This window comes from Pleurodeles waltl, chromosome 5 (assembly GCF_031143425.1).
Source record: "Pleurodeles waltl isolate 20211129_DDA chromosome 5, aPleWal1.hap1.20221129, whole genome shotgun sequence".
In the NCBI taxonomy this organism is placed as follows: Eukaryota; Metazoa; Chordata; class Amphibia; order Caudata; family Salamandridae; genus Pleurodeles; species Pleurodeles waltl.
In genome coordinates this window covers 1,253,736,294-1,253,762,345 of record NC_090444.1, presented here as the reverse complement: position 1 = coordinate 1,253,762,345, position 26,052 = coordinate 1,253,736,294, and the positions used below count along the sequence as shown (strand labels likewise).

Here is a 26,052-nt window from a genome sequence, read left to right as displayed (position 1 = left end):
TATTGTCTCAGAGAAACTGAGGCAGTCGTCAGAGTTTTGTACGTTGCGCAACGATGATAAATCTCAACATGGCTTGGCCACTCTGCACTCCTTTGTGAGCATGGAGTTGCAATTTAAAGACAATGTACCCTGGTTGCGTTTTGGTGAAGTAGATTCCCGAGGAGCTCCTGAAATCACTTCCCAGAGTACACTTCCTCCAACTGGGGTTTCCCGCCAGTAAGTGTATGTGGTCCTGTTGCCGTACCCACTAAGGATGCCTGTACCTGATTAAAACCTCAACCTTGGGCTAGAGTTGTAGACCAGGCAGACCTAACACTATGCTTTCCGACTGTATTTAGGTCATATGAAAGAACTTTTTATATGATTAAGGTCCTTAGACTTTCAGCAGATTATTTTGAGGATGAGTTTTCCCTGATCAATAAGGCTGTGCATCGCTTGAGGTCTAAGCATTATTGTCTCTCAATTATTATATCTTACATTGTGAGTCCAAGGAGACACTCTTAGGAAGGGACTGATTATGATTTCATTGCTTTACAAATGAGAGATGAGATGCTGGTTAATGAACTTATTACTTATGAATTGCACACTCGTAATTTCAAGTCCTCACTAACTACTGGTATAAGATTGAAGTTGCACCCGCCTAATGCTGTGACCTTTGCTAAGTCTGGAGGGAGTCATTTTCTATTTCTACCCCCGTATAGATGGTATTGGGTCCCTTTACATGAGCTCTACCCTGAACGAAATTGTTTGGCACCAATCGTTCCAAAGTTCATGTGTGCTGATGGGTCCTTAGGACTTGGCAACAAGGTCATTGGGAGTGAGAGACCAAGGGAGGTTTGTGAGGCATCAAGTATGTGGGTTGTTGACAATTGATTAACTGATTCCAGACTAAGCAGACCTCAGTAGCTTTCTACTTCTTGCCCTGGGCTTAGTGGGAGTGATGGTCTGCCGCTACTAAGGATTATCTCTTGAAATTTGGCCGATGTAAGCAAGAAGTTATTAGACCCTGAATTGGTGTCCTATATTAATCTTTTTGACATCTGGGTATTCCAGGAAACATGGGCTACCGAGAGGATATTTAATGTAGGCTTTTTAACATATAGTGAGAAGGCCCAAGCTACAGGAAGTAGCAGTTATGCTAAAGAGGTGGGGTGGTCTGCTTATTCTATTGAACATTAAGTTGCAATGTTCTCATGTATTGATGAAAATATACTCCCCTGATGTTCTGGGTGTTCAGCGTACTTCTAAGAGTTTTAACCCCTCAGGTGCCAGGCCTTTTCCTCCCCTCCTCAGGTGCCGGGCCTTTTCCTCCCCTCCTCAGGTGCTGGGCCTTTTCCTCCCCTCCTCAGGTGCTGGGCCTTTTCCTCCCCTCCTCAGGTGCCGGGCCTTTTCCTCCCCTCCTCAGGTGCCGGGCCTTTTCCTCCCCTCCTCAGGTGCCGGGCCTTTTCCTCCCCTCCTCAGGTGCCGGGCCTTTTCCTCCCCTCCTCAGGTGCCGGGCCTTTTCCTCCCCTCCTCAGGTGCCGGGCCTTTTCCTTCCCTCTGGGTTCCCCTGGAGGAGACCAAGAAATTAGCCAAAATACAGCAAAAAAATTTGTTTAAATAAATTGCAAAAAAAGGGCTGCAGAACAAGGCTTGTGCCCCCCCCCTTTGAAAAAGGCATCAACAAAGGGTTTGTAGTGCTAAAATCACCATCTTCGCAGCTTACATGAACAGGCAGACTTGGATCAGAAAATCAAAATTTTCAACACAATTTTGGCAATTTACTGGGACATACATAATTTTTACTATTTTTTTGGTGCTTTTAGCTTCCAGTTAGTGACATAAATGGGTGCGAAACCAATGCTGGATCCCGGAAAGCTCAACATTTCTGAGAAGTAGATTAAATTCCGAATTCAGCAAGGGGTAATTTATGTGTATCCTACAAGGTTTTCCTACAGAAAATAACAGCTGAAATAAAAAAAAAAATATTGAAATTGAGATGACAAAAAGCTATTTTTTCCTCCTCGTTTTGCTCTAACTTTTTCCTGCGGTGTCACATTTTCAAAAGTAATATACCGTTACATCTGCTGGACTCTTCTGGTTGCAGGGATATATAGTACTTGTAGGTGCATCAAGAACCAATAAAGGAGCTGCACCTTTCCATGGGTTTTCAATGTATACCCGGTATACAGCAATTCATTTGGTAAAAATATAAAGAGTGAAAAATAGGTATCAAGGAAACCTTTGTATTTCCAAAATGGGCTCACCATAAGGTGTTGGGAAGCAGTGGTTATTTGCACATCTCTGAATTCTGGGGTGCCCATACTAGCATGTGAATTACAGGGCATTTCTCAGATAGACGTCTTTTTTTACACACTGTCTTACATTTGAAGGAAAAAATGTAGAGAAAGACAAGTGGCAGTAACACTTGTTCTGCTATTCTGTATGGTACCTCACTTGTGGAGGTAGGCCCAATGCCCGCAACAGGAAATGCTACATGGACACATCACATTTTTACATTGAAATCTGAGGTGTTTTTTTGGAAAGTACCCAGCTGTAGGTTTTGGCCTCTAGCTCAGCCGGCACCTAAGAAAACCTACCAAACCTGTGCATTTTTGAAAACTAGACACCTAGGGGAAACCAAGATGGGGTGACTTATGGGGCTCTCACCAGGTTCTATTACCCAGAATCCTTTGCAAACCTCAGAATGTGGCAAAAAACACTTTTTCCTCAAATTTCGGTGATACAAAGTTCTGGAATCTGAGAGGAGCCACAAATGTTCTTCCACCCAGCATTTCCCCAAGTCTCCAGATAGAAATGGTACCTCACTTGTGTGGGTGTGCCTAGTGCCCGCGAAAGGAAATGCCCCGAAATACTATGTGGACACATCAAAATTGTCAAATACAAGAGTACCTGTTTCTGCTGAGGGGAGTGGGGTTCAGACCTGCGTTTTTGGTCCTGGGTTGGGCTCAGCAGCCATATAGGCAAACCTACTAAACCCAAACATTTCTGAAAACTAGACACCCAAGAAAGTTCAGGAAGGTGTGACTTGCGTGGATCCTCCAGTGTTTACTTACCCAGAATCCTCAGCAAACCGCAATATAGCTTAAAAAAAATCACATTTGTCCCACGTTTCTGTGTGGGATCACTGCACCGGCACAAATTTCCTATCACCCAGCGGTCCCCTCAGTCTCCCAGTAAAAATGATACCTCACTTGTGTAGGTTGGCCAAGTGCCTCTGACAGGGAAGAGGCAAAAATATGTTGAAAATGAGGGGGAACCAAAGCAGGTCCAAAAGGGCAGTTTGGAAAAAAAACGTTTTTAGGCTTACAAGTGGGACAGAATTTGTATTGGTATAGATGCAACAATGCTGGGTGGTAGGAATAGTGTGGATTCCTGCAGATTCCGGAAGGTTCCATCACAAAAATGTGGGTAAAATGTTTGATTTCCAGCAAAGTTGGAGGTTTGCAGGGCATTGTGGGTAAGAAAATGGTGCACGTGAAGCACACCACCCTGGACTCACCCAGATGTTTCGTTTTCAGATGTGTTTAGGTCTCGTAGCTTTTTCTACATGCAGTGACCCAAAGTCCAAAAAGTGCAGCCCTCACCATTCTAAGTGGGACGATTTTGAAAGTTAGACAAGCTCTCATGACCCAAATGTAAAACCTAAACCCAAAATAATCAAATTTCCTCTTGCTTACCATGGGATAAGATGTTTGTGTGCGAGAGCAGAGCTGAAAGACTGTTACCCCCTTCAGTTTGGGTGGGGTCATAACCATACCCATACTGGTTGGTAGCCACTACCTCATTTTTTTTTTTCTTTTTTTAATTCCCTTGCATCTAGTAGGCTTTCTGCTCCCCCAGGGAGTGGATCGGGGCTAATTGCCCCATCTGCCCCCGGTGGGCAGAACACATTTGTCCCCATTTCTTTGGGGTGGGGGTCTACCCATACCCCCCCCCCCCTTTTTTTTTTTCCTCAAAACTTGTCTGGTGGGCTCTCTTCCCCATCTGGTGGCAGATGAGCCTTACAAAAATAGGCCTGTCTGTCCCCAAAGGGGGCAGAAATGGGCTAAAATAAATTTGCCCCCAGGAGAGTGACCCTTGTCTAATGGGTCACTACCCTTGCGTGAAATTGGTGCAAAAAAAAATCCCTGGTGTCTAGTGGTTTCTGCCCCCCTTGGGGGCATATTTGCCTAAGAAAAATAGGCAATCTGTCCCCAAGGTGGGTCTCCATCTGAAAAAAGAAAAGAAAATCGCTGTGGCCTAGTGGTTTCTGCCCTAGAGGTGGGGGGGGGGGAGGGACATGGGGGCAGAAATGGCTTTAAATAAATTTGCCACCCAGGGGAGCGACCCTTGCCTAAGGGGTTGCTCACCTTTTTTTTTTTTTTTTTTAAATTGTTCCCAAAAAAAAAAAAAAACGGTTGTCTAGTGGTTTCTGCCTCCCTTGGGAGCAGATTGCCATTTTAAAAATAGGTTGATCTGCCCCCAAGGGTGGCAGAAATGGCCTAAAAACAATTTGGGAGTCATAGTAGCGGGTGATTTTAATTGTTAATTTGAACCTTCTCTCTACAGTAAAGCCCTTAGTGACTCTGAGAAAGAGATACGGGGCATACCCAGGTTATCAGGAAAATCTCAGTGTGTATGTTTGTAGGAAGTTGGCTCTGTATGTGCTATTTCAAAGTAAGGAATAGCATGCACAGAGTCCAAGGGTTCCCCTTATAGGTAAAATAGTGGTAAAAAGAGATAATACTAATGCTCTATTTTGTGGTAGTGTGGTCGAGCAGTAGGCTTATCCAAGGAGTAGTGTTAAGCATTTGTTGTACATACACATAGACAATAAATGAGGTACACACACTCAGAGACAAATCCAGCCAATAGGTTTTGTATAGAAAAAATATATTTTCTTAGTTTATTTTAAGAACCATAGGTTCAAATTTAACATGTAATATCTTGTTTGAAAGGTATTGCAGGTAAGTACATTAGGAACTTTGAATCATTTCAATTGCATGTATACTTTTCAAGTTATTCACAAATAGCTATTTCAAAAGTGGACACTTAGTGCAATTTTTACAGTTCCTGGGGGAGGTAAGTTTTTGTTAGTTTTACCAGGTAAGTAAGACACTTACAGGGTTCAGTTCTTGGTCCAAGGTAGCCCACCGTTGGAGGTTCAGAGCAACCCCAAAGTTACCACACCAGCAGCTCAGGGCCGGTCAGGTGCAGAGTTCAAAGTGGTGCCCAAAACGCATAGGCTTCAATGGAGAGAAGGGGGTGCCCCGGTTCCAGTCTGCCAGCAGGTAAGTACCCGCGTCTTCGGAGGGCAGACCAGGGGGGTTTTGTAGGGCACCGGGGGGGGGACACAAGCCCACACAGAAATTTCACCCTCAGCGGCGCGGGGGCGGCCGGGTGCAGTGTTGGAACAAGCGTCGGGTTCGCAATGGAAGTCAATGAGAGATCAAGGGATCTCTTCAGCGATGCAGGCAGGCAAGGGGGGGCTTCCTCGGGGAAACCTCCACTTGGGCAAGGGAGAGGGACTCCTGGGGGTCACTTCTGCAGTGAAAGTCCGGTCCTTCAGGTCCTGGGGGCTGCGGGTGCAGGGTCTTTTCCAGGCGTCGGGACTTAGGTTTCAGAGAGTCGCGGTCAGGGGAAGCCTCGGGGTTCCCTCTGCAGGCGGCGCTGTGGGGGCTCAGGGGGGACAGGTTTTGGTACTCACAGTCGTAGAGTAGTCCGGGGGTCCTCCCTGAGGTGTTGGTTCTCCACCAGCCGAGTCGGGGTCGCCGGGTGCAGTGTTGCAAGTCTCACGCTTCTTGCGGGGAGATTGCAGGGTTCTTTAAAGCTGCTCCTTTGGATAAAGTTGCAGTCTTTTTGGAGCAGGTCCGCTGTCCTCGGGAGTTTCTTGTCGTCGTCGAAGTAGGGCAGTCCTCAGAGGATGCAGAGGTCGCTGGTCCCTTTGGAAGGCGTCGCTGGAGCAGAGTTCTTTGGAAGGCAGGAGACAGGCCGTGAGTTTCTGGAGCCAAGGCAGTTGTTGTCTTCTGGTCTTCGTCTGCAGGGGTTTTCAGCTAGGCAGTCCTTCTTCTTGTTGTTGCAGGAATCTAATTTTTCTAGGGTTCAGGGTAGCCCTTAAATACTAAATTTAAGGGCGTGTTTAGGTCTGGGGGGTTAGTAGCCAATGGCTACTAGCCCTGAGGGTGGGTACACCCTCTTTGTGCCTCCTCCCAAGGGGAGGGGGTCACAATCCTAACCCTATTGGGGGAATCCTCCATCTGCAAGATGGAGGATTTCTAAAAGTTAGAGTCACCTCAGCTCAGGACACCTTAGGGGCTGTCCTGACTGGCCAGTGACTCCTCCTTGTTATTCTCATTATTTTCTCCGGCCTTGCCGCCAAAAGTGGGGGCCGGAGGGGGCGGGCAACTCCACTAGCTGGAGTGTCCTGCGGTGCTGTGACAAAGGGGTGAGCCTTTGAGGCTCACCGCCAGGTGTTACAGCTCCTGCCTGGGGGAGGTGTTAGCATCTCCACCCAGTGCAGGCTTTGTTACTGGCCTCAGAGTGACAAAGGCACTCTCCCCATGGGGCCAGCAACATGTCTCTAGTGTGGCAGGCTGCTGGAACTAGTCAGCCTACACAGACAGTCGGTTAAGTTTCAGGGGGCACCTCTAAGGTGCCCTCTGGGGTGTATTTTGCAATAAAATGTACACTGGCATCAGTGTGCATTTATTGTGCTGAGAAGTTTGATACCAAACTTCTCAGTTTTCAGTGTAGCCATTATGGTGCTGTGGAGTTCGTGCAAAACAGACTCCCAGACCATATACTCTTATGGCTACCCTGCACTTACAATGTCTAAGGTTTTGCTTAGACACTGTAGGGGCACAGTGCTCATGCACTGGTACCCTCACCTATGGTATAGTGCACCCTGCCTTAGGGCTGTAAGGCCTGCTAGAGGGGTGTCTTACCTATACTGCATAGGCAGTGAGAGGCTGGCATGGCACCCTGAGGGGAGTGCCATGTCGACTTACTCATTTTGTTCTCACCAGCACACACAAGCTGGTAAGCAGTGTGTCTGTGCTGGGTGAGGGGTCTCTAGGGTGGCATAATACATGCTGCAGCCCTTAGAGACCTTCCCTGGCATCAGGGCCCTTGGTACCAGAGGTACCAGTTACAAGGGACTTATCTGGATGCCAGGGTCTGCCAATTGTGGATACAAAAGTACAGGTTAGGGAAAGAACACTGGTGCTGGGGCCTGGTTAGCAGGCCTCAGCACACTTTCAATTGTAAACATAGCATCAGCAAAGGCAAAAAGTCAGGGGGTAACCATGCCAAGGAGGCATTTCCTTACAATGTTCTTGTGTTACCCTTCAGTTAACTGCCTTTAGTTTGGAACGAGGACTGAGAGCCTGCAATGGCAGTACCCTATCGGACCTAAACAGGGCCCCAACCTTTAAACATGGTAACTATACTAGTGTTATTAATTATATTTTATTAGACATTAGGTTGTGGCGATCATTGGGCGACATGAGAATGGATAACCGACATGACAGTGACCATAACTCCAAAGGGTGAAATGTTTCAAAGATTGAAAACGTTGACACTAAGGACATTCCGATTCTCACGATTCACTGTCCCTTTGTAGATAAGATACATGATATTTTTGTATTAAAAATCTGGCTACTAAACAGTGTACAGCTGGGAAACCGGAGTGGTGGTTTAATTCTGATTCTTCCGCAGCACAATTGTCTTTGAAAACTGCTGTTGGGACCTCCTCGCAGGAATTGATTAGAGATGCTAGAGTAAAATATAAAAATACTCTTTCCCAGGCTAAGAGGGTTTGGGAGGATGCAATTTGGCACGAGTTGTTGGAGGCTATTCAGTGGAAAGATGCCTGTCTGTTTTTGTCCTTTCACTGACATTTTTCCCAGGTCATCTGGTGGTAAGGACCCAAGCTGCTTTTATGCCGAAAGTGGTAACACCACCTCATATCAGGCAGGCTAGCGTTCTTTGCTCTGCCTCATCTCTGGAAAGTAATCGATACTCCATTTTTAGAGCTTTAGGAAAACCTTCAGCTTTTACACAGTTAGCACCAGTATGAACAGGTGGACAGCCAGCTCTTTTTGTTTTTTTTCTGTAACAAAGAAGGGCAAGATTGTGCACTTACGGCCACCTCTGGATTGACTGTTCTCTGCATTAACATCTGATACGTATTGGCTAAGAAGTAGCCTTTGGAAGGCATACCTGATCATTCCACCACAGGCAAAGTTGCTACCACTGTATTAGTTCAAGTAGTGCCTGTCCTAGATATTTGTTAGGCGTCTCAAAGTGGGCATCTGTGCACATGTTCATCAAGCACTCAGTCTGGACAGGCATGTCTCTCAACACAGACATTTTGCCCACTCAAGTCCTGCAGGGCATTTTGATGTGAGTCAGTTCACAGACCCACCACGGGGGAAGATATTGCTATGGTTAATTATTGACAGTGTGTGGAATCTGCGGTTTGAAGTACCCATCAGAAGAGCAAGATGCTTGCCTTTGCAAATGCGTTTTTTCTGGTGGATACTCTTAACTGCAGGTTCCTCACTGACCCCTCCTCTTCCCCATTCTGTAAACTGGATCCTTTCCATCTAAAAACATCCCGATCTAGAATTCTGCGCACTGACCATAACAATTTGCTGATGGACTCTGTAACCGAGGGAGCGAGCGTGCCTGCGGAAGCAGCTGACATCAGCATGCATGGGTGGTGTGTATATGGGTCTCACCTTTTCACTTCCGAAGCAGATGATGTCAGTGTATATTCACACCTTGCTACATAACGGCTTGCAGGAGTGTTGCTTTAAAGGTTGTGTCTAGACTGGCGCATTGGGAATATTTACACACAGGAATCTGCAGTTACAAAATAATATCCACCGGAAAGAGCATAGCGGATTACATATAACATGTTTACTTAGGGGTATGGTAGAAGTATGGTGGCTGAAGAGCGGTGGTTGGTCCAGTATATGAGGTAAGGCCATCTATTAAGTCTCACCGAAGAATGGTAGATGGAAAAATCAAAACGAAGAGCTTGGTAGATACTTCGGAGAATGTTGATGATGATTATGTTTTTGGTGCCTTGGTTGTTGTAACTTAAGGAATAAACATTTTTTTTTTTTTTTTTTTTTTTGCAAAAAGAAAAATAATAAATTGAAGTACTTTAAATGTGGACGTGAAAGGAACAGTTCATTAATCAGCCCAGTCTTCAAAATTAGATGTTTTTCCATTACTGTTTTCATCCAGTGGTGTTGTGTAAAGTACTCAGAAGCTGCTGTGAGATGTCCAGGCTAAAAAAAAAAAATGCATATATGCATCAGGTAAAGAAGCTTTTCTTACTTTGGCTAACGTGGGACCGCAAAAACAAAGGGCCAGTACCCACCTGGTAGTATATTAATTGTGCACAGATGGAGCCCTCCTTCTCTTGAAAGTAGCCCACTTTCATTGGATTTGTGGATAATGGCAGTCTATTCAACCAGAGCTTTGTTGCATTAGATGGGGTAACCATCAGTTGTGTGTCAGAGTATGGAAACTGTGGAATTCATGATGTATCCATTGTATTGTGTTTGTTTCTCCTATTGTCGCTGGACATGAGCATTTCTTTTGTCAACTGTCCCTCACCTCATCCATGTTATTACAGTTAAATTGATAATTTCCAGAGTTCTAAAACAAATAGAATTTATTTCTGCTATGACATTTTGAGATTATTAAAATGTTAAAGGGCAGTTAAAGTTGTGATATATCACCATGAATCTGCTGTTTTACCATGAAATTGAGGTTTTTATTTCTAGAAATGACTAACATCAGATTTTTGTTCCGTTTTTGTTCTTTGGTGGTACTACTTAGCTTAACAATTCAGAAGCATATTTATTTGTTGTTTCCAGAATATTGCCATTGACTGTACAGGATCTTCAGAAAGTTATGCAGTCGACAAATCCGGACAGCCTCCGTTTCAGTCCTGTGGAAATGGAGGCTCATTGGATGGAGGAAATTGATGTCATTGCTGCAGCTGTGAAGCTAGTCACAGAGAAAGCAGCCTTTTCAGACTGGATGCTGAGAGTGAGGTGGCTTAATGATTTGAATAAGAAAATACCACACGGTCGGGGTATGTAGATAACATTCGTTTTGTTTTTACCTTCTAAGGTCTTCTAAAAACAAAAATCATGTCTTAACTATTGTGGCAAATGGGAGACCTTTTTATATTGTCCTTTTTTGTTCTTCTATTTTTTTGTCCTTAGTTATTGTTTCTTTTTAAGTCTATTACATTTTAAATTTTCTGTGACAGTTATTCAGTCATTGCACTTTCTTCTACTGACTTCAGGTCTGGTTGGCATGCGAGGTGTTTATTTAACAGTTATGCTACAGAATTTAAACAATGGATTATTTTACCTTATTGCTTCATACGCCCTAAACTTCAATGTGCTGTGAAGGCATTTTCAAATAGTTGCTGAATCATTTTACATTAAACACCAAACAATTTAGCAACACAATAATTGTGCTCAATGCCAAACTCCACTTTTAATTTAATGACCTTTCTTTCCTCTCAAGGGAAGATAATGTCAGGTGTGCATATCTATAAAGGAAAATACTAAATGTATGAGTGTCTCTGCACAGAACACCTTGAATTCTAGTTAAGGTTCAATCTCTGTGGTTGCTCTACTAGACAGGGCTACTTTTAAGGTTAATAGCACACAATATCAAGAGGAAACCTAGCCCCCATGATATGCCAGTGCACCTATCAGAGGATTTGAGTGATTATCAATTAAATGCTCCTATTGCCAGACATGTAATAGCATGTAACCCCTCTTCTAAAGGCTCCATTGAGGTATTGGTCTTATGCAGAAAATAGCATTTCCTTCATCCAAATGAGCGCAAGAGGGCAGTCGAAACTGAATTGGATTTTAATCATAATCTCACATTTTTACTTTGGCTTCTCAGATAAAGCCTACCAGTATAGCTTGAAAGAATAGCCGTCTCCCAGTTATGTGAGAGCAGAGACTCCTTAATAGGAGAACACTCTGAAAATATAGTCAGCCTTCTGGAGCATCAACCTTAGGTAGTGCTACAGTCAGGACTTTGAGATAAGGTTGTACCCAAGTCACCTACCGTTTACTTTTTCCATTTCTGTTAGCATTTTATAAAAAGGAGTTCCATTTGCATACTGATGGCCTTTAATGCCTGTTATGTCCAGGAGCTCTTGCATATTAATAGCTGCACCAATGTGATCGTGGCTTTGTTTTCAGTCTTTTTCATCGAGTTGAATTTAAGTATTGGCCCATACTGTTGCATACTGAGACAGCAGTGAAAGCTAGTTGTCTATTTTTACCATTGTGTTATTTTCTTCTCCTGTCCGTTGACAGTAATAAGTGATTATGATAAATATGTTTTTACTTTTGTCAGTGCCAACCCCAAATGACAAGCTACATTGACTAAAGCATTTCTTTGTTTGAGTTTGTGCCATCTTAACCTCTGGTTCAATACTGAAATAAATTACCTACCTTCCTCTGAATAGTGAGTATGTTTATACTTGTGGATTAAGATGCCCACCAGTACTGGAGGAAGTTAATATTTTGTTATGTTATTTTACTAAAAGCACTTCATGATGTTTTTTTTTTTCCTTAGTGGTGAGACAGAATATTGGGATGTTTACTTAATAGATTTTGCAGACAAATTCCAATTAAAAAATCACAACCATTATGTGGTGGAAAAAAAAGGTTTTCAAATTTAAAACTGTTTTTATAACTTTTGTACTCATACTCAACAGATTGCTGGATCTTGGGATGAGTTAATGTGTTCTAGCTCAGTGTGCCTATCTGACCGCTACTAGGGAGAACAGGGGGTTTAAGCACATAAAACATTAAATTGGGGAAGTAGTTGTCTAGCAAAATGTGTTTACAGGTTCCTCTTCTATACATTTAGGGTAATCTGTTAGCAGTTGTTAACTGTATATAACTCAATGACCATATCTTCTACCCATGGCAGATCCTGTGTGCATCCAGCTAAAGGCTGGGGTTGATGCTTTAAACAACTTGTTTTCAAGCTCTCTCTCTGATGGAATTCGTGATGTCATCAAACGACTGCAACCAAACATGGCAGGTAAATTATGCAATTATCTTCCCCCAAACTGTCAGGGGTGTGGAATTTATTAAAATATCTACTTGTCTAGGGGACAGGTTGCTTCTCAAATCTACTTGTCCTGTAAAAAGATCTACTTGTCCCTTTGGTGCCATGTAGTGTGGCGACAAATTATGGCAGCAATCTCATTATGTAAGAGCTCTGATAATAGCCTTTCTGATTATGCCAGGGCTACTACCTTAGTAGGGCTTGAATACTTGCAGTTTCAATCCATACTGTAGCAATTTCCTTATTTTTCCACCTTTCTGCAGATCTGCATACTGGGGCTGGAGGAAGCAGTAAGCAATAGTTCCAGGGCTGGAATGCCTTTGAGTCTGCAAACCTACTAACCTGCATGTTTTAAAGATTTTCACCAGCTTCTCTCTAATATTTTCCCATAATAAGAAAGGTTGGACATTTACTCCTGACAATGGCAGAATTAGAACTTCTTCCAGGGTTGGAAAGAAAGTGGCTGGAGGGAAAATGAACTTGCAAATGCTCAATAGATTTTCACATGAGCAAATCTACACATTGTATTTACCCATGCTAAAATAAAGTTCACAAATATTTTATAGGGGTACGACATATACCATGGGTGCACTTTTGTGACTTTCTTTAAGAATTTGGGGCCACGTCAGTAGATTCAGATTTGCGACCCGCAAATTGCGAGTCAGAGAGACTCGCAATTTGCGAGTCGCAAATCCGAATGTAGAATGGTGTCCCTGACACCATCTGTGATTCGCAAGGGCTTCGCAAATGCCCACCTCATGAATAATCATGAGGTGGGTCGCAATTTGCGACCCCCTTGCGAATGGCGGCCCTCACAGGGATGGTGGCCTGCTGGAGACAGCAGACCCCACCATGTCTGTGACTGCTGTTTAATAAAGCAGTTTTTTAATTTTTTTTTGTAATGCAGTCCGTTTTCCTTAAAGGAAAACGAGATGCATTACAAAAACGAAAAATGTAACGTTTTCGTTTCATTTTTTCAGAGCAGGCAGTGTTCCACAGGACCACTGCCTGGTCTGAATTTTTTTTTACAGTGACATTCACAATGGGGAAGGGGTCCCATGGGGACCCCTTCCCTTTAGCGAAAGTGTTAGCACCCATTTGAAATGGGTGCAAACTGTGATTGGTTTGCGCCCGCGTTCGCGGTCACAAAACAATCCTACATTGCACTGCGAGTCGCAATTAGGAAGGGAACACCCCTTCCTAATTGCGAGTCGCTAACCCGTTTTGCGATTCGGTAACCAGGTTACCGAATCGCAAAACTGGGTTTGTGCATCGCGATGTGCTTTTTGCACGCCGCAAACATCAAAAGTCGCTGTTTGCGACATGCAAAAAGCTACCTACATGTGGGTCTTGGTCCCTAGTTAGGTCTGGTGTTAAAAAATGTTTTTTGTTTTTATTAAACTTCTATTTCTCTCTTTCGGCTGGCTTTACTGTGAGCGATCGCATTCTGCTCTTCCACAAGGAGCATATTGGCACACAAAGTAGTTTTGTTCAGTGTCAGGAACTACAGTGGCAATCAGTGACGTATCGAAACTGGAGGGTGCCCCTTTGCAAAGAACATGGAGGAGCCCCCTCTTCAGACCCCTCAGGCTGTGCTGAAGGGGCCCCCAGGAGGGCGGCTGCGGGCCTTTGTTATGCCACTGGTGGCAACGTGTGCTTTCAGTGTTCAAAAACGTTTTTTTTTTTTTTTTTTGCCAGTGTTTGTTACAGTGTTGAGGGCCTGATAGATCCCACAACAATAAAGTGTTACAAAAGCCATGTCAAAACAAGACACGCATTGATGAAACTAAAAGACTTATAAAAATATGTCAGATCAGTTGGCTTTGTCAGTGTTTGTGTATTTTCATGCTTCCCATAATCGTGTTGAAAATGGTTACACTGATTTTTCCATTAAAAATATTTTTGGGAAATACTAGCATGCACCAACACATTTTACTAAATGACACTTCATTTGCATCTAATCAGAGAGCATTCTGGGAGCATTATACTTAGCCTCATAGCCTAAACTTTTCAAACATGTGTATACACGTTTTTTTATTTTTTGTACTGGAACCAACGTCCGTAGTGAAGTGTGACCTTAAAACATTTATGTTCGATGGCATCTGTCGCTGTAGATACGCATGTTTTGCAATAGCTCGCCATCTGGTGTTGGGCCGGAGTGTTACAAGTTGTTTTTCTTCGAAGAAGTCTTTCGAGTCATGGGACCGAGTGACTCCTCCTTTTGTCTCCATTGCGCATGGGCGTCGACTCCATCTTCGATTGTTTTTTTTCCGCCATCGGGTTCGGACGTGTTCCTGTCGCTCCGAGTTTCGGAACGGAAAGTTAGCTAATTTCGGAAGATTTTCGTCGGTATTGTTGCGTTCGGGATCGGCGTACTTAGATTCAACACCGCATCGAAGATCGAAGAGCTCCGGTGCACTTCGGGGGTAGTTTTTCGACCCCCCGTCGGGGCCTGGTCGGCCCGACCGCGTGCTGAAGAACGCGGATGGAACGGACCCCGTTCCGTTTCTGCCCCAAATGCCACAATAAATACCCCTATACAGACCAACACTTGGTCTGTAACCTGTGCCTGTCACCTGAGCACAGTGAAGACACCTGCGAGGCCTGTCGTGCGTTCCGGTCCCGAAAGACACTCCGAGACCGTCGAGCCAGAAGACTTCAGATGGCGTTCGCGCCGACAGCCCACCGAGAGTTCGAGGAACAGGAAGAGGAAGGTACCTTCTCGATCCAAGAATCAGACTCCGAAGGATTCGACGATACACAAACCGTGAGTAAGATGTCGAAAACCACACAGAGGAAGATTTACAAGGCCCAGGGGACGCCACTGCCATCAGGCCATGGCTCCACCCATAAATTCGGTGACCGACCGTCGGCACCGAAAAAGGCCCAAACAGTGCCGAGATCGTCCGACTCCGGTCGAGACACCGGCACGCAGCCTTCTCGGGACCGAGAAAGTGCTGGAGACAAGCCTCGACACCGAGATGCCGGTGTGGACACGGCTCGACGCCGAGACAGCGGCACCGAAGATGATCGACGCCGAGAGGTTTCGGCCCCGAAAAAGAAAAAAGTCACCTCGGAGCCGAAAAAACACGCAGACAGGGTTTCGGTGCCGAAACAAACTGCAAGCGACCCAGCTTCAGGCTCTTATACAGAAGAGCACTCGCTAACCTCACAAATGCAAAAGCATAGGTTTGAGGAAGAGCTACAATCAACTGATGTGGACCATACGCAAAAGCGTATTTTCATACAGCAGGGGACAGGAAAAATAAGCACCCTTCCCCCCATTAGAAGAAAGAGAAGGTTGGAGTTCCAAACTGAACAGACACCACAACCAAAAGTGGTGAAAAGAGTTACCCCACCACCCTCTCCTCTGCCCGTGATTAACGTCTCACCAGCACGAACTCCATCACACTCCCCAGCTCACACCACCATAAGCCAGGGTGACCAAGATCATGACGCATGGGACCTATACGACGCCCCAGTGTCAGATAACAGTCCGGAGGCATACCCTACGAAGCCATCTCCACCAGAGGACAGCACCGCGTATTCTCAAGTGGTGGCTAGAGCAGCACAATTTCACAACGTAAGCCTCCACTCAGAACAGGTCGAGGATGATTTTTTATTCAACACACTCTCCTCCACCCACAGCTCATACCAAAGCCTGCCTATGCTCCCTGGTATGCTCCGGCACGCAAAAGAAATCTTTAAGGAGCCGGTCAAAAGTAGGGCAATCACACCAAGGGTGGAAAAAAAGTATAAGGCGCCTCCTACAGACCCGGTATTTCATCACTACACAGCTGCCACCAGACTCTGTCGTTGTAGGAGCAGCTAGGAAAAGGGCCAACTCTCACACATCTGGAGATGCACCACCCCCAGATAAAGAAAGCCGCAAGTTCGATGCAGCTGGTAAGAGAGTCGCGGCACAAGCTGCAAACCAGTGGCGCATCGCGAACTCCCAGGCACTACTTGCGCGCTATGACAGAGCCCACTGGGACGAGATGCAACATCTCATTGAACATCTGCCCAAGGACTTACAAAATAGGGCAAAACAAGTGGTTGAGGAGGGACAGACCATTTCCAACAACCAGATCCGCTCCTCCATGGACGCTGCAGATACAGCTGCACGGACAATTAATACATCTATAACTATCAGAAGGCATGCATGGCTCCGAACGTCTGGATTTAAACCAGAGATTCAACAAGCAGTTCTCAATATGCCTTTTAACGAAAAAGAACTGTTCGGTCCAGAAGTGGACACAGCGATTGAGAAACTCAAAAAAGATACGGACACTGCCAAAGCCATGGGCGCACTCTACTCCCCGCAGAGCAGAGGGAATTACAGCACATTCCGTAAAACACCCTTTCGAGGGGGGTTTCGGGGTCAGAGCACACAAGCCAGCACCTCACAAGCAACACCGTCCAGTTACCAGGGACAGTATAGAGGAGGTTTTCGGGGACAATATAGAGGAGGGCAATTCCCTAGAAATAGAGGAAGATTTCAGAGCCCCAAAACCCCTACTACTAAACAGTGACTCACATGTCACTCACCCCCTCCACACAACACCAGTGGGGGGAAGAATAAGTCATTATTACAAAGCATGGGAGGAAATCACTACAGACACTTGGGTTCTAGCAATTATCCAACATGGTTATTGCATAGAATTTCTACAATTCCCTCCAAACATACCACCAAAAGCACAAAATTTGACAACACACCATTCCAATCTCCTGGAGATAGAAGTGCAGGCACTATTGCAAAAGAATGCAATCGAATTAGTGCCAAACACACAAATAAACACAGGAGTTTACTCACTGTACTTTCTGATACCAAAGAAGGACAAAACGCTGAGACCAATCCTAGACCTCAGAGTAGTGAACACTTTCATCAAATCAGACCACTTTCACATGGTCACACTACAAGAAGTATTGCCATTGCTAAAACTACACGACTACATGGCAACTTTAGATCTCAAGGATGCTTATTTCCATATACCAATACACCCATCGCACAGGAAATACCTAAGGTTTGTATTCAAGGGAATACATTACCAATTCAAGGTACTGCCTTTCGGATTAACAACCGCACCAAGAGTCTTTACCAAATGTCTAGCGGTAGTCGCTGCACACATAAGAAGGCAGCAAATACATGTGTTCCCATATCTAGACGACTGGCTAATCAAGGCCAATTCGTTAATAGAGTGCTCAAATCACACAAATCATATCATACAAACCCTCTTCAAACTAGGGTTCACCGTCAATTTCACAAAATCCAAAATTCTGCTGCGCAAGGTACAACAATACCTGGGAGCCATAATAGACACATCAAAAGGAGTAGCCACTCCAAGTCCACAAAGAATTCGAAATTTCAACACCATCATACAACGCATGTATCCAACACAAAGGATACAAGCAAAGATGGTACTACAACTCCTAGGCATGATGTCTTCATGCATAGCCATTGTCCCAAACGCAAGACTGCACATGAGGCCCTTACAACAGTGCCTAGCATCACAATGGTCACAAGCACAGGGTCACCTTCTAGATCTGGTGTTAATAGACCGCCAAACTTACCTCTCGCTTCTGTGGTGGAACAACATAAATTTAAACAAAGGGCGGCCTTTCCAAGACTCAGTGCCACAATACGTAATAACAACAGATGCTTCCATGACAGGGTGGGGAGCACACCTCGATCAACACAGCATACAAGGTCAATGGAACGTACATCAAACAAAACTGCATATAAATCACCTCGAACTTCTAGCATTTTTTCAAGCACTAAAAGCTTTCCAACCAATAATAGTTCACAAATACATTCTCGTCAAAACAGACAACATGACAACAATGTATTATCTAAACAAGCAAGGGGGGACGCACTCCACGCAGTTAAGCCTGCTAGCACAAAAGATTTGGCGTTGGGCAATTCACAACCAAATTCGCCTAATAGCACAATTTATACCAGGGATCCAAAATCAACTCGCAGACAATCTCTCTCGAGATCACCAACAGGTTCACGAATGGGAAATTCACCCCCAAATTCTGAACACTTATTTCAAACTCTGGGGAACACCTCAGATAGACTTGTTTGCGACAAAGGAGAACGCAAAATGCCAAAACTTCGCATCCAGATACCCACACAAACAGTCCCAAGGCAATGCCCTATGGATGAACTGGTCAGGGATATTTGCTTACGCTTTTCCTCCTCTCCCTGTTCTTCCTTACCTGGTAAACAAACTCAGTCAAAACAAACTCAAACTCGTATTAATAGCACCAACTTGGGCAAGACAACCCTGGTACACAACGCTGCTAGACCTATCAGTAGTACCCTGCATCAAATTGCCCAACAGGCCAGATCTGTTGACACAGCACAACCAAAAGATCAGACACCCAGATCCAGCATCGCTGAATCTAGCAATCTGGCTCCTGAAATCCTAGAATTCGGGCACTTACAACTTACCCAAGAATGTATGGAAGTCATAAAACAAGCCAGAAGGCCATCCACCAGGCACTGCTATGCAAGTAAATGGAAGAGGTTTGTTTGCTACTGCCATATTAATCAAATACAACCATTACACACAACTCCAGAACATGTAGTGGGTTACTTGCTTCACTTAGAAAAATCTAACCTGGCTTTCTCTTCCATTAAAATACACCTTGCAGCAATATCTGCATACCTGCAGACTACCTATTCAACTTCCCTATATAAGATACCAGTCATTAAAGCATTCATGGAGGGCCTTAGGAGAATTATACCACCAAGAACACCACCTGTTCCTTCATGGAACCTAAATGTTGTCCTAACTAGACTTATGGGTCCACCTTTTGAACCCATGCACTCCTGCGAAATACAGTTCCTAACCTGGAAGGTGGCATTTCTCATCGCCATTACTTCCCTAAGAAGAGTAAGCGAGATTCAGGCGTTTACAATACAGGAACCTTTTATACAACTACACAAGAATAAGGTCGTCCTAAGGACCAATCCTAAATTTTTGCCAAAGGTTATTTCACCGTTCCATCTAAATCAAACAGTGGAACTTCCAGTGTTCTTTCCACAGCCAGATACCGTAGCTGAAAGGGCACTACATACATTAGATGTCAAAAGAGCATTGATGTATTACATTGACAGAACAAAAAACATCAGAAAGACTAAACAACTATTTATTGCATTTCAAAAACCTCATGCAGGAAACCCAATATCAAAACAAGGTATAGCCAGATGGATAGTTAAATGCATCCAAATCTGCTACCTTAAAGCTAAACGACAGCTGCCCATTACACCAAGGGCACACTCAACCAGAAAGAAAGGTGCTACCATGGCCTTTCTAGGAAACATCCCAATGCAAGAAATATGTAAGGCAGCCACATGGTCTACGCCTCACACATTCACCAAGCACTACTGTGTAGACGTGTTATCCGCACAACAAGCCACAGTAGGTCAAGCCGTATTAAGAACATTATTTCAGACTACTTCCACTCCTACAGGCTGATCCACCGCTTTTGGGGAGATAACTGCTTACTAGTCTATGCAAAACATGCGTATCTACAGCGACAGATGCCATCGAACTGAAAATGTCACTTACCCAGTGTACATCTGTTCGTGGCATCAGTCGCAGTAGATTCGCATGTGCCCACCCGCCTCCCCGGGAGCCTGTAGCAGTTTGGAAGTTACCTTCAACTATTTATATATGTATCATCTCGACCTTAAATAGGTGCATACTTAGTCACTCCATTGCATGGGCACTATTACTACAATTCAACTCCTACCTCACCCTCTGCGGGGAAAAACAATCGAAGATGGAGTCGAAGCCCATGCGCAATGGAGACAAAAGGAGGAGTCACTCGGTCCCGTGACTCGAAAGACTTCTCTTAAGAAAAACAACTTGTAACACTCCGGCCCAACACCAGATGGCGAGCTATTGCAAAACCTGCGAATCTACTGCGACTGATGCCACGAACAGATGTACACTGGGTAAGTGACATTTTCATTACAGCACTCACCCTAATAATGAAGGATTTCAAATAATGAGCCATAAATACAAGTTCGAACAGCATTATCTTTTGGAAACACATTACCTCAACTGCAGAGAGTTCCACTCTCTGTAAATAGGCAGCCAAAGGGTTTGTGTTGCAGAGGGTTGGGCCTACTTGTCCCAGGGACAAAGTAAACATAAAAACTTGTTGCCCTTGACCCCAAACAAGATGTCCCGGGCGTCGGGCGATAGGAATTCCACATCCCTGAACTGTGCTCCCCTTTTATATTTATTGGCACTGAAAAATCGCAGCCTATAAGTGTAATAATGAAGTCAAACGTTGATGCTTAGAGATATTGGCTGCCTTCTTGTTTAATAAAAATAAATTCTGTGAAATGTCTTTTTCTTATTCCCCAAATCTCATCCCACAAGCTTTTGCTATCACTTATAAATCTAGCTCTTTGCAGGATGTGCCTTATGTTGTCTTTTTTTTATTCACTGCTGCTTGTGCGTCATACATGTTATGAATCTTATTATTTCAGATCTTAGCTCAAATATATTTTTGTTACTTGTGTCGCTACAGATAAACATGCTCTGCTTACTTCTACCAACTAGTATTGGGTGCTATAGGGAGTTGGCTCTGTATATACTTTCTCAAAGTGAGAGATAGTGTGCACAGAGTCCAAGGGTTCTCCTTAGAGGATGATAGTGGCAAAATTAGATCATTCTAATGCTCTATTTTTTGGTAGTGTGGTGGAGCAGTAGGCTTATCAGAGCGTAGTGTTAAGCATTTGTTGTACACACACAGGCAATAAATGAGGAACATACACTCAGACTTAACTCCAGGCCAATAGTTTTTATATAGAAAAATATATTTTCTTCATTTTAGAACCACAAGATTTGAAGTAAATACATAAAATGCAAGGTACTCCACACAGGTAAGTAAGGAACTTTGAGTTAAAGCAGTAGTACACACAGTATAGGTTAAAATGAAAAACTATTTTAAAAGTGGACACAGTACAAAAATCAACAGTTCCTGGGGGAGGTAAGTAAGGTTAAGTTTCTGAGGTAAGTAAAGCACTGCAAGTTCAGTTTTCTGGGCATAGGCAGGCCACCGTTGGGGGTTCAAAGCAACCCCAAAGTCACTGCACTAGCAACACAGGGCTGGTCAGATGCAGAGGTCAAATGAGGGCCCAAAACACATAGGTGCCTATGGAGAACAGGGGTGCCCCGTTTCCAGTCTGCCAACCTGTGTCTTCGGAGGGCAGATTAGGGGGGTTTTGTAGAGCACTTGGGGGGGACACAAATAGGCAAACAAAACACACCCTCAGCGGCACAGGGGAGGCTTCTCGGGCCATCCACCGACTGAGCTGGGCAGAGGGTCTCCTGATGGTCACTCATGCACTGGGGTTCGGTTCCTTTTGGTCCTGGGGGCTGCGGTGCAGTGCTTGGTACAGGCATCGGGTTCTTTGTTCCAGGCAGTCGCGGTCAGGGGGAGCCTCTGGATCCTCTATGCATCCATCGCTGTGGGGGTGAAGAGGGGTCGTCTCGGGTTACTCACGAGGTCGCAGTCGCCTGGGAGTCCTCTCTGAAGCTCGAGCCGGGGGCGTCTGGTGCAGAGTGTGAAGTCTCTCGCTTCCGACGGAAAGAGTGAGTTCTTTGAAAGTTGCTAAAAAGTTCCAAAGTTGTTACTGTTTTTGAACAGTGCTGCTGTTCTCTGGAGTTTCTCGGTCCTTCTGGTTCAAGGTAGTCCTCTGAGTCCTCAGAGGTCGCTGGTCCCTGTCGGATGCGTCGCTGTGCACATTCTTTGAGTCTGGAGACAGGCTGGTAGGGCTGGGGCCAAAGCAGTTGTCGTCTCTGTCGTCTCTGCGGGGCTTTCAGGTCAGCAGTCCTTCCTCTTTGTGTAGGTTGTAGGAATCTGATTTCCTGGCTTCTGGGTCGCTCCAAATACTACATTTAGGGGTTTGTTTAGGTTAGGAGGGTAGTAGCCAATGGCTACTGTCCTGGCGGGTGGCTACACTCTCTTTTTGCCTCCTCCCTGAGGTTAGGGGGGCACATCCCTAATCCTATTGGTGGAATCCTCCAATCTCAAGATGGAGGATTTCTAAAGGCAGAGGTCTCTTCAGCTCAGGGCACCTTAGGGGCAGTCCCGACTGGTGGGTGACTCCTCCTTGTTTTTCTCGTTATCACCTCCAGCCTTGCCGCCAAAAGTGGGGGCAGTGGCCGGAGGGGCGGGCATCTCCACTAGCTGGGATGCCCTGGGGTGCTGTAACAAAAGGCATGAGGCTTTGAGGCTCACCGCCAGGTGTTACAGTTCCTGCAGGGGGAGGTGAGCAGCACCTGCACCCAGTATAGGCTTTGTTCCTGGCCACAGAGTGACAAAGGCACTCTCCCCATGTGGCCAGAAACTTGTCTGGTTGCGGTAGGCGGGCAGAGACTGGTCCACCTAGCACTAGGAGTCGGACTGGTATTCAGGGGGCATCTCTAAGATGCCCTCTGGGTGCATTTTACAATAAATTCCACACTGGCATCAGTGTGCATTTATTGTGTGGAGAAGTTTGACACCAAACTTCCCAGATTTCAGTGTAGCCATTATGGAACTGTGGAGTTTGTGTTTGACAAACTCCTAGACCGTATACTCTTATGGCTACCCTGCACTTACAATGTCTAAGGTTTTGCTTAGACACTGTAGAGGCCTAGTGCTCATGCACATATGCCCTCACCTGTGGTGTAGTGCTCCCTGCCTTAGGGCTGTAACGTCTGCTAGAGGGGTGACTTACCTATGCCACAGGCAGTGTGATGGGGGCATGGCACTCTGAGGGGAGTGCCATGTCGACTTAGTCATTTTCTCCCCACCAGCACACAAGCTGTGAGGCAGTGTGCATATGCTGGGTGAGGGGTCCCCCAGGGTGGTATAAGACATGCTGCAGCCCTTAGAGACCTTCACTGGCATCAGGGCCCTTGGTACCAGGGGCACCTTTCACAAGGAACTTATCTGGGTGCCAGGGCTGTGCCAATTGTGGGTACAAAGGTACAGTTTAGGGAAAAAACACTGGTGCTGGGGCCTGGTTAGCAGGGTCCCAGCACACTTTCAATCATAACTGGCATCAACAAAAGGCAAAAAGTCAGGGGGTAACAATGCCAAGGAGGCATTTCCTTACAAAATGTGTTAACACCGTTTACAGGTAACTATTAGACTTGCAATCCCTGGCTTAGGGGGTTAGGATGTCCACAGGTCAAAGTTCAAGTTGAGCCCAAAAGGGCTACTCACAGGGTCGCAGTCGCCAGGGAGTCCTCCCTGTAGTGTTGTTTCTCCGCAGGTCGAGCTGGGGGCGTCGGGTGCAGAGTGCAAAGTCTCATGCTTCCGGCGGGAAACGTGTGGTCTTTAAAAGTTGCTTCTTTGCTGCAAAGATGTTTCTTCTTTGGAGCAGAGCCGCTGTACTTGGGAGTTCTTGGTCCTTTTAGATGCAGGGTAGTCCTCTGAGGCTTCAAGAGGTCGCTGGACCCTGTGGAACGCGTCGCTGTTGCAGTTTTTCTTGAAGTGGGGAGACAGGCCGGTAGGGCTGGGGCCAAAGCAGTTGGTGTCTCCGTCTTCTCTGCAGGGCTTTCAGGTCAGCAGTCCTTCTTCGTCTTAGGTTGCAGGAACCTGTCTTGCTAGGTTCTGGGAGCCCCTAAATACTCAATTTAGGGGTGTGGTTAGGTCTGGGGGTTAGTAGCCAATGGCTACTAGCCCTGAGGGTGGCTACACCCTCTTTTTGCCTCCTCCCTGAGGGGAGGGGGGCACATCCCTAATCCTATTGGGGGAATCCTCCATCTGCAAGATGGAGGATTTCTAAAAGTCAGTCACCTCAGCTCAGGACACCTTAGGGGCTGTCCTGACTGGCCAGTGACTCCTCCTTGTTTTCTCATTATCTCCTCTGGCCTTGCTGCCAAAAGTGGGGCCGTGGCCGGAGGGGGCGGGCATCTCCAGTAGCTGGAGTGCCCTGGGGCGCTGTAACAAAGGGGGTGAGCCTTTGAGGCTCACCGCCAGGTGTTACAGTTCCTGCAGGGGGAGGTGAGAAGCACCTCCACTCAGTACAGGCTTTGTTACCAGCCACAGAGTGACAAAGGCACTTTCCCCATGCGCCAGCAACATGTCTGGTGTGTGGCAGGCTGGCAAAACTAGTCAGCCCACACTGGAAGTTGGGTATGTTTTCAGGGGGCATCTCTAAGATGCCCTCTGGGGTGTATTTCACAATAAAATGTACACTGAAATCAGTGTGCATTTATTGTGCTGAGAAGTTTGATACCAAACTTCCCAGTTTTCAGTGTAGCCATTATGGTGCTGTGGAGTTCATGTATGATAGACTCCCAGACCATATACTCTTATGGCTACCCTGCACTTACAATGTCTTAGGTTTTGCTTAGACACTGTAGGGGCATAGTGCTCATGCACCTATGCCCTCACCTATGGTATAGTGCACCCTGCCTAAGGGCTGTAAGGCCTGGTAGAGGGGTGACTTACCTATGCCATAGGCAGTGTGAGGTTGGCATGGCACCCTGAGGGGAGTGCCATGTCGACTTAGTAATTTTCTCCCCACTAGCACACACAAGGTGACAAGCAGTGTGTCTGTGCTGAGTGAGGGGTCCCCAGGGTGGCATAAGACATGCTGCAGCCCTTAGAGACCTTTCCTGGCAACAGGGCCCTTGGTACCAGGGGTACCAGTTATAAGGGACTTACCTGGATGCCAGGGTGTGCCAATTGTGGAAACAAAAGTACAGTTTTAGGGAAAGAACACTGGTGCTGGGGCCTGGTTAGCAGGCCTCAGCACACTTTCAAATCATAACGTGGCATCAGCAAAGGCAAAAAGTCAGGGGGTAACCATGCCAAGGATGCATTTCCTATAAATAAATATATATATATATATATATATATATATATATATATATATATATATGTATATATATATATATATATATATATATATGTTCGATGGCATGTGTAGCTGCAGATACACATGCTGTGCACATCCCGCCATCTGATGTTGGGCTCGGAGTGTTACGAGTAGTTTTTCTTCGAAGAAGTCTTTTCGAGTCACGAGACCGAGGGACTCCTCCCATTTCGACTCCATTGCGCATGGGCGTCGACTCCATCTTAGATTGTTTTTTTTCTGCCATCGGGTTCGGACGTGTTCCTTTTCGCTCCGTGTTTCGGGTCGGAAAGATAGTTAGAATCTCGGAAAAATCATCGGTATTGTTTGCGTTTGGTATCTGGTTAGTTACAACAGATCGAAACCGAATTAAGAAGAGCTCCGGTGGCCCTTTGGGGTTTTTTCGATCCCCGTCAGGGCCTGGTCGGCCCGGCCACGTGTCTCTTCAAGGCTGATGGAACGGACCCCATTCCGCTTCTGTCCAAAATGCCATAACAAGTATCCATATACAGATCAACACCTGGTCTGTAACTTGTGTTTGTCACCAGAACACAAGGAGGATACTTGTTAGGCCTGTCGAGCGTTTCGGTCCAGGAAGACACTCAGGGACCGAAGAGCAAGAAGACTGCAAATGGCGTTGGCGCCGACAGGACAAGGGCGTTTCGAGGAGGAGGAAGAAACATTCTCCATCCAGGATTCGGACTCGGAGGAGATCGATCCGGAAGAAACGCCGTAAACCGTGAGTAAGACGTCGAAACAAAGAACTCACAAAAAGACTGCCAAAGCCCAGGGGACGCCACCGCCAACAGGCCATGGCTTAACCCGAAAAATAGGTGACCGTCCATCGGCACTGAAAAAGGGCGAGCTGGTGTCGAAGTCATCCGACTCCGGTCGAGATACAGGCACGCAGCAATCTCGGGCCCGAGAGAGTGGCTCCGAAAAGATTCGGCATCGAGACAGCGGCACCGAAATGGGTCGGCACCGAGAGGGCACTATGCCGAAAGCAAAAAAGATTTAGTCGGAGCCGAAAAAAGCAGCCGAAAAGGTTTCAGTACTGAAAC

General features: G+C 45.8%; 1 protein-coding gene across 1 annotated transcript in view; it reads left to right on the top strand.

Moving 5' to 3' along the window:
• The window catches only part of MDN1 (midasin AAA ATPase 1), a 1,740,009-nt gene that overhangs the window by 1,054,344 nt on the left and 659,613 nt on the right, over window positions 1-26,052 (top strand). Inside the window, exons 49-50 of the mRNA XM_069235499.1 lie at window positions 9,876-10,096; window positions 11,974-12,087. Of these exons, the coding sequence (XP_069091600.1) occupies window positions 9,876-10,096; window positions 11,974-12,087 (335 nt within the window). The remainder of the gene's footprint in view (window positions 1-9,875; window positions 10,097-11,973; window positions 12,088-26,052) is intronic.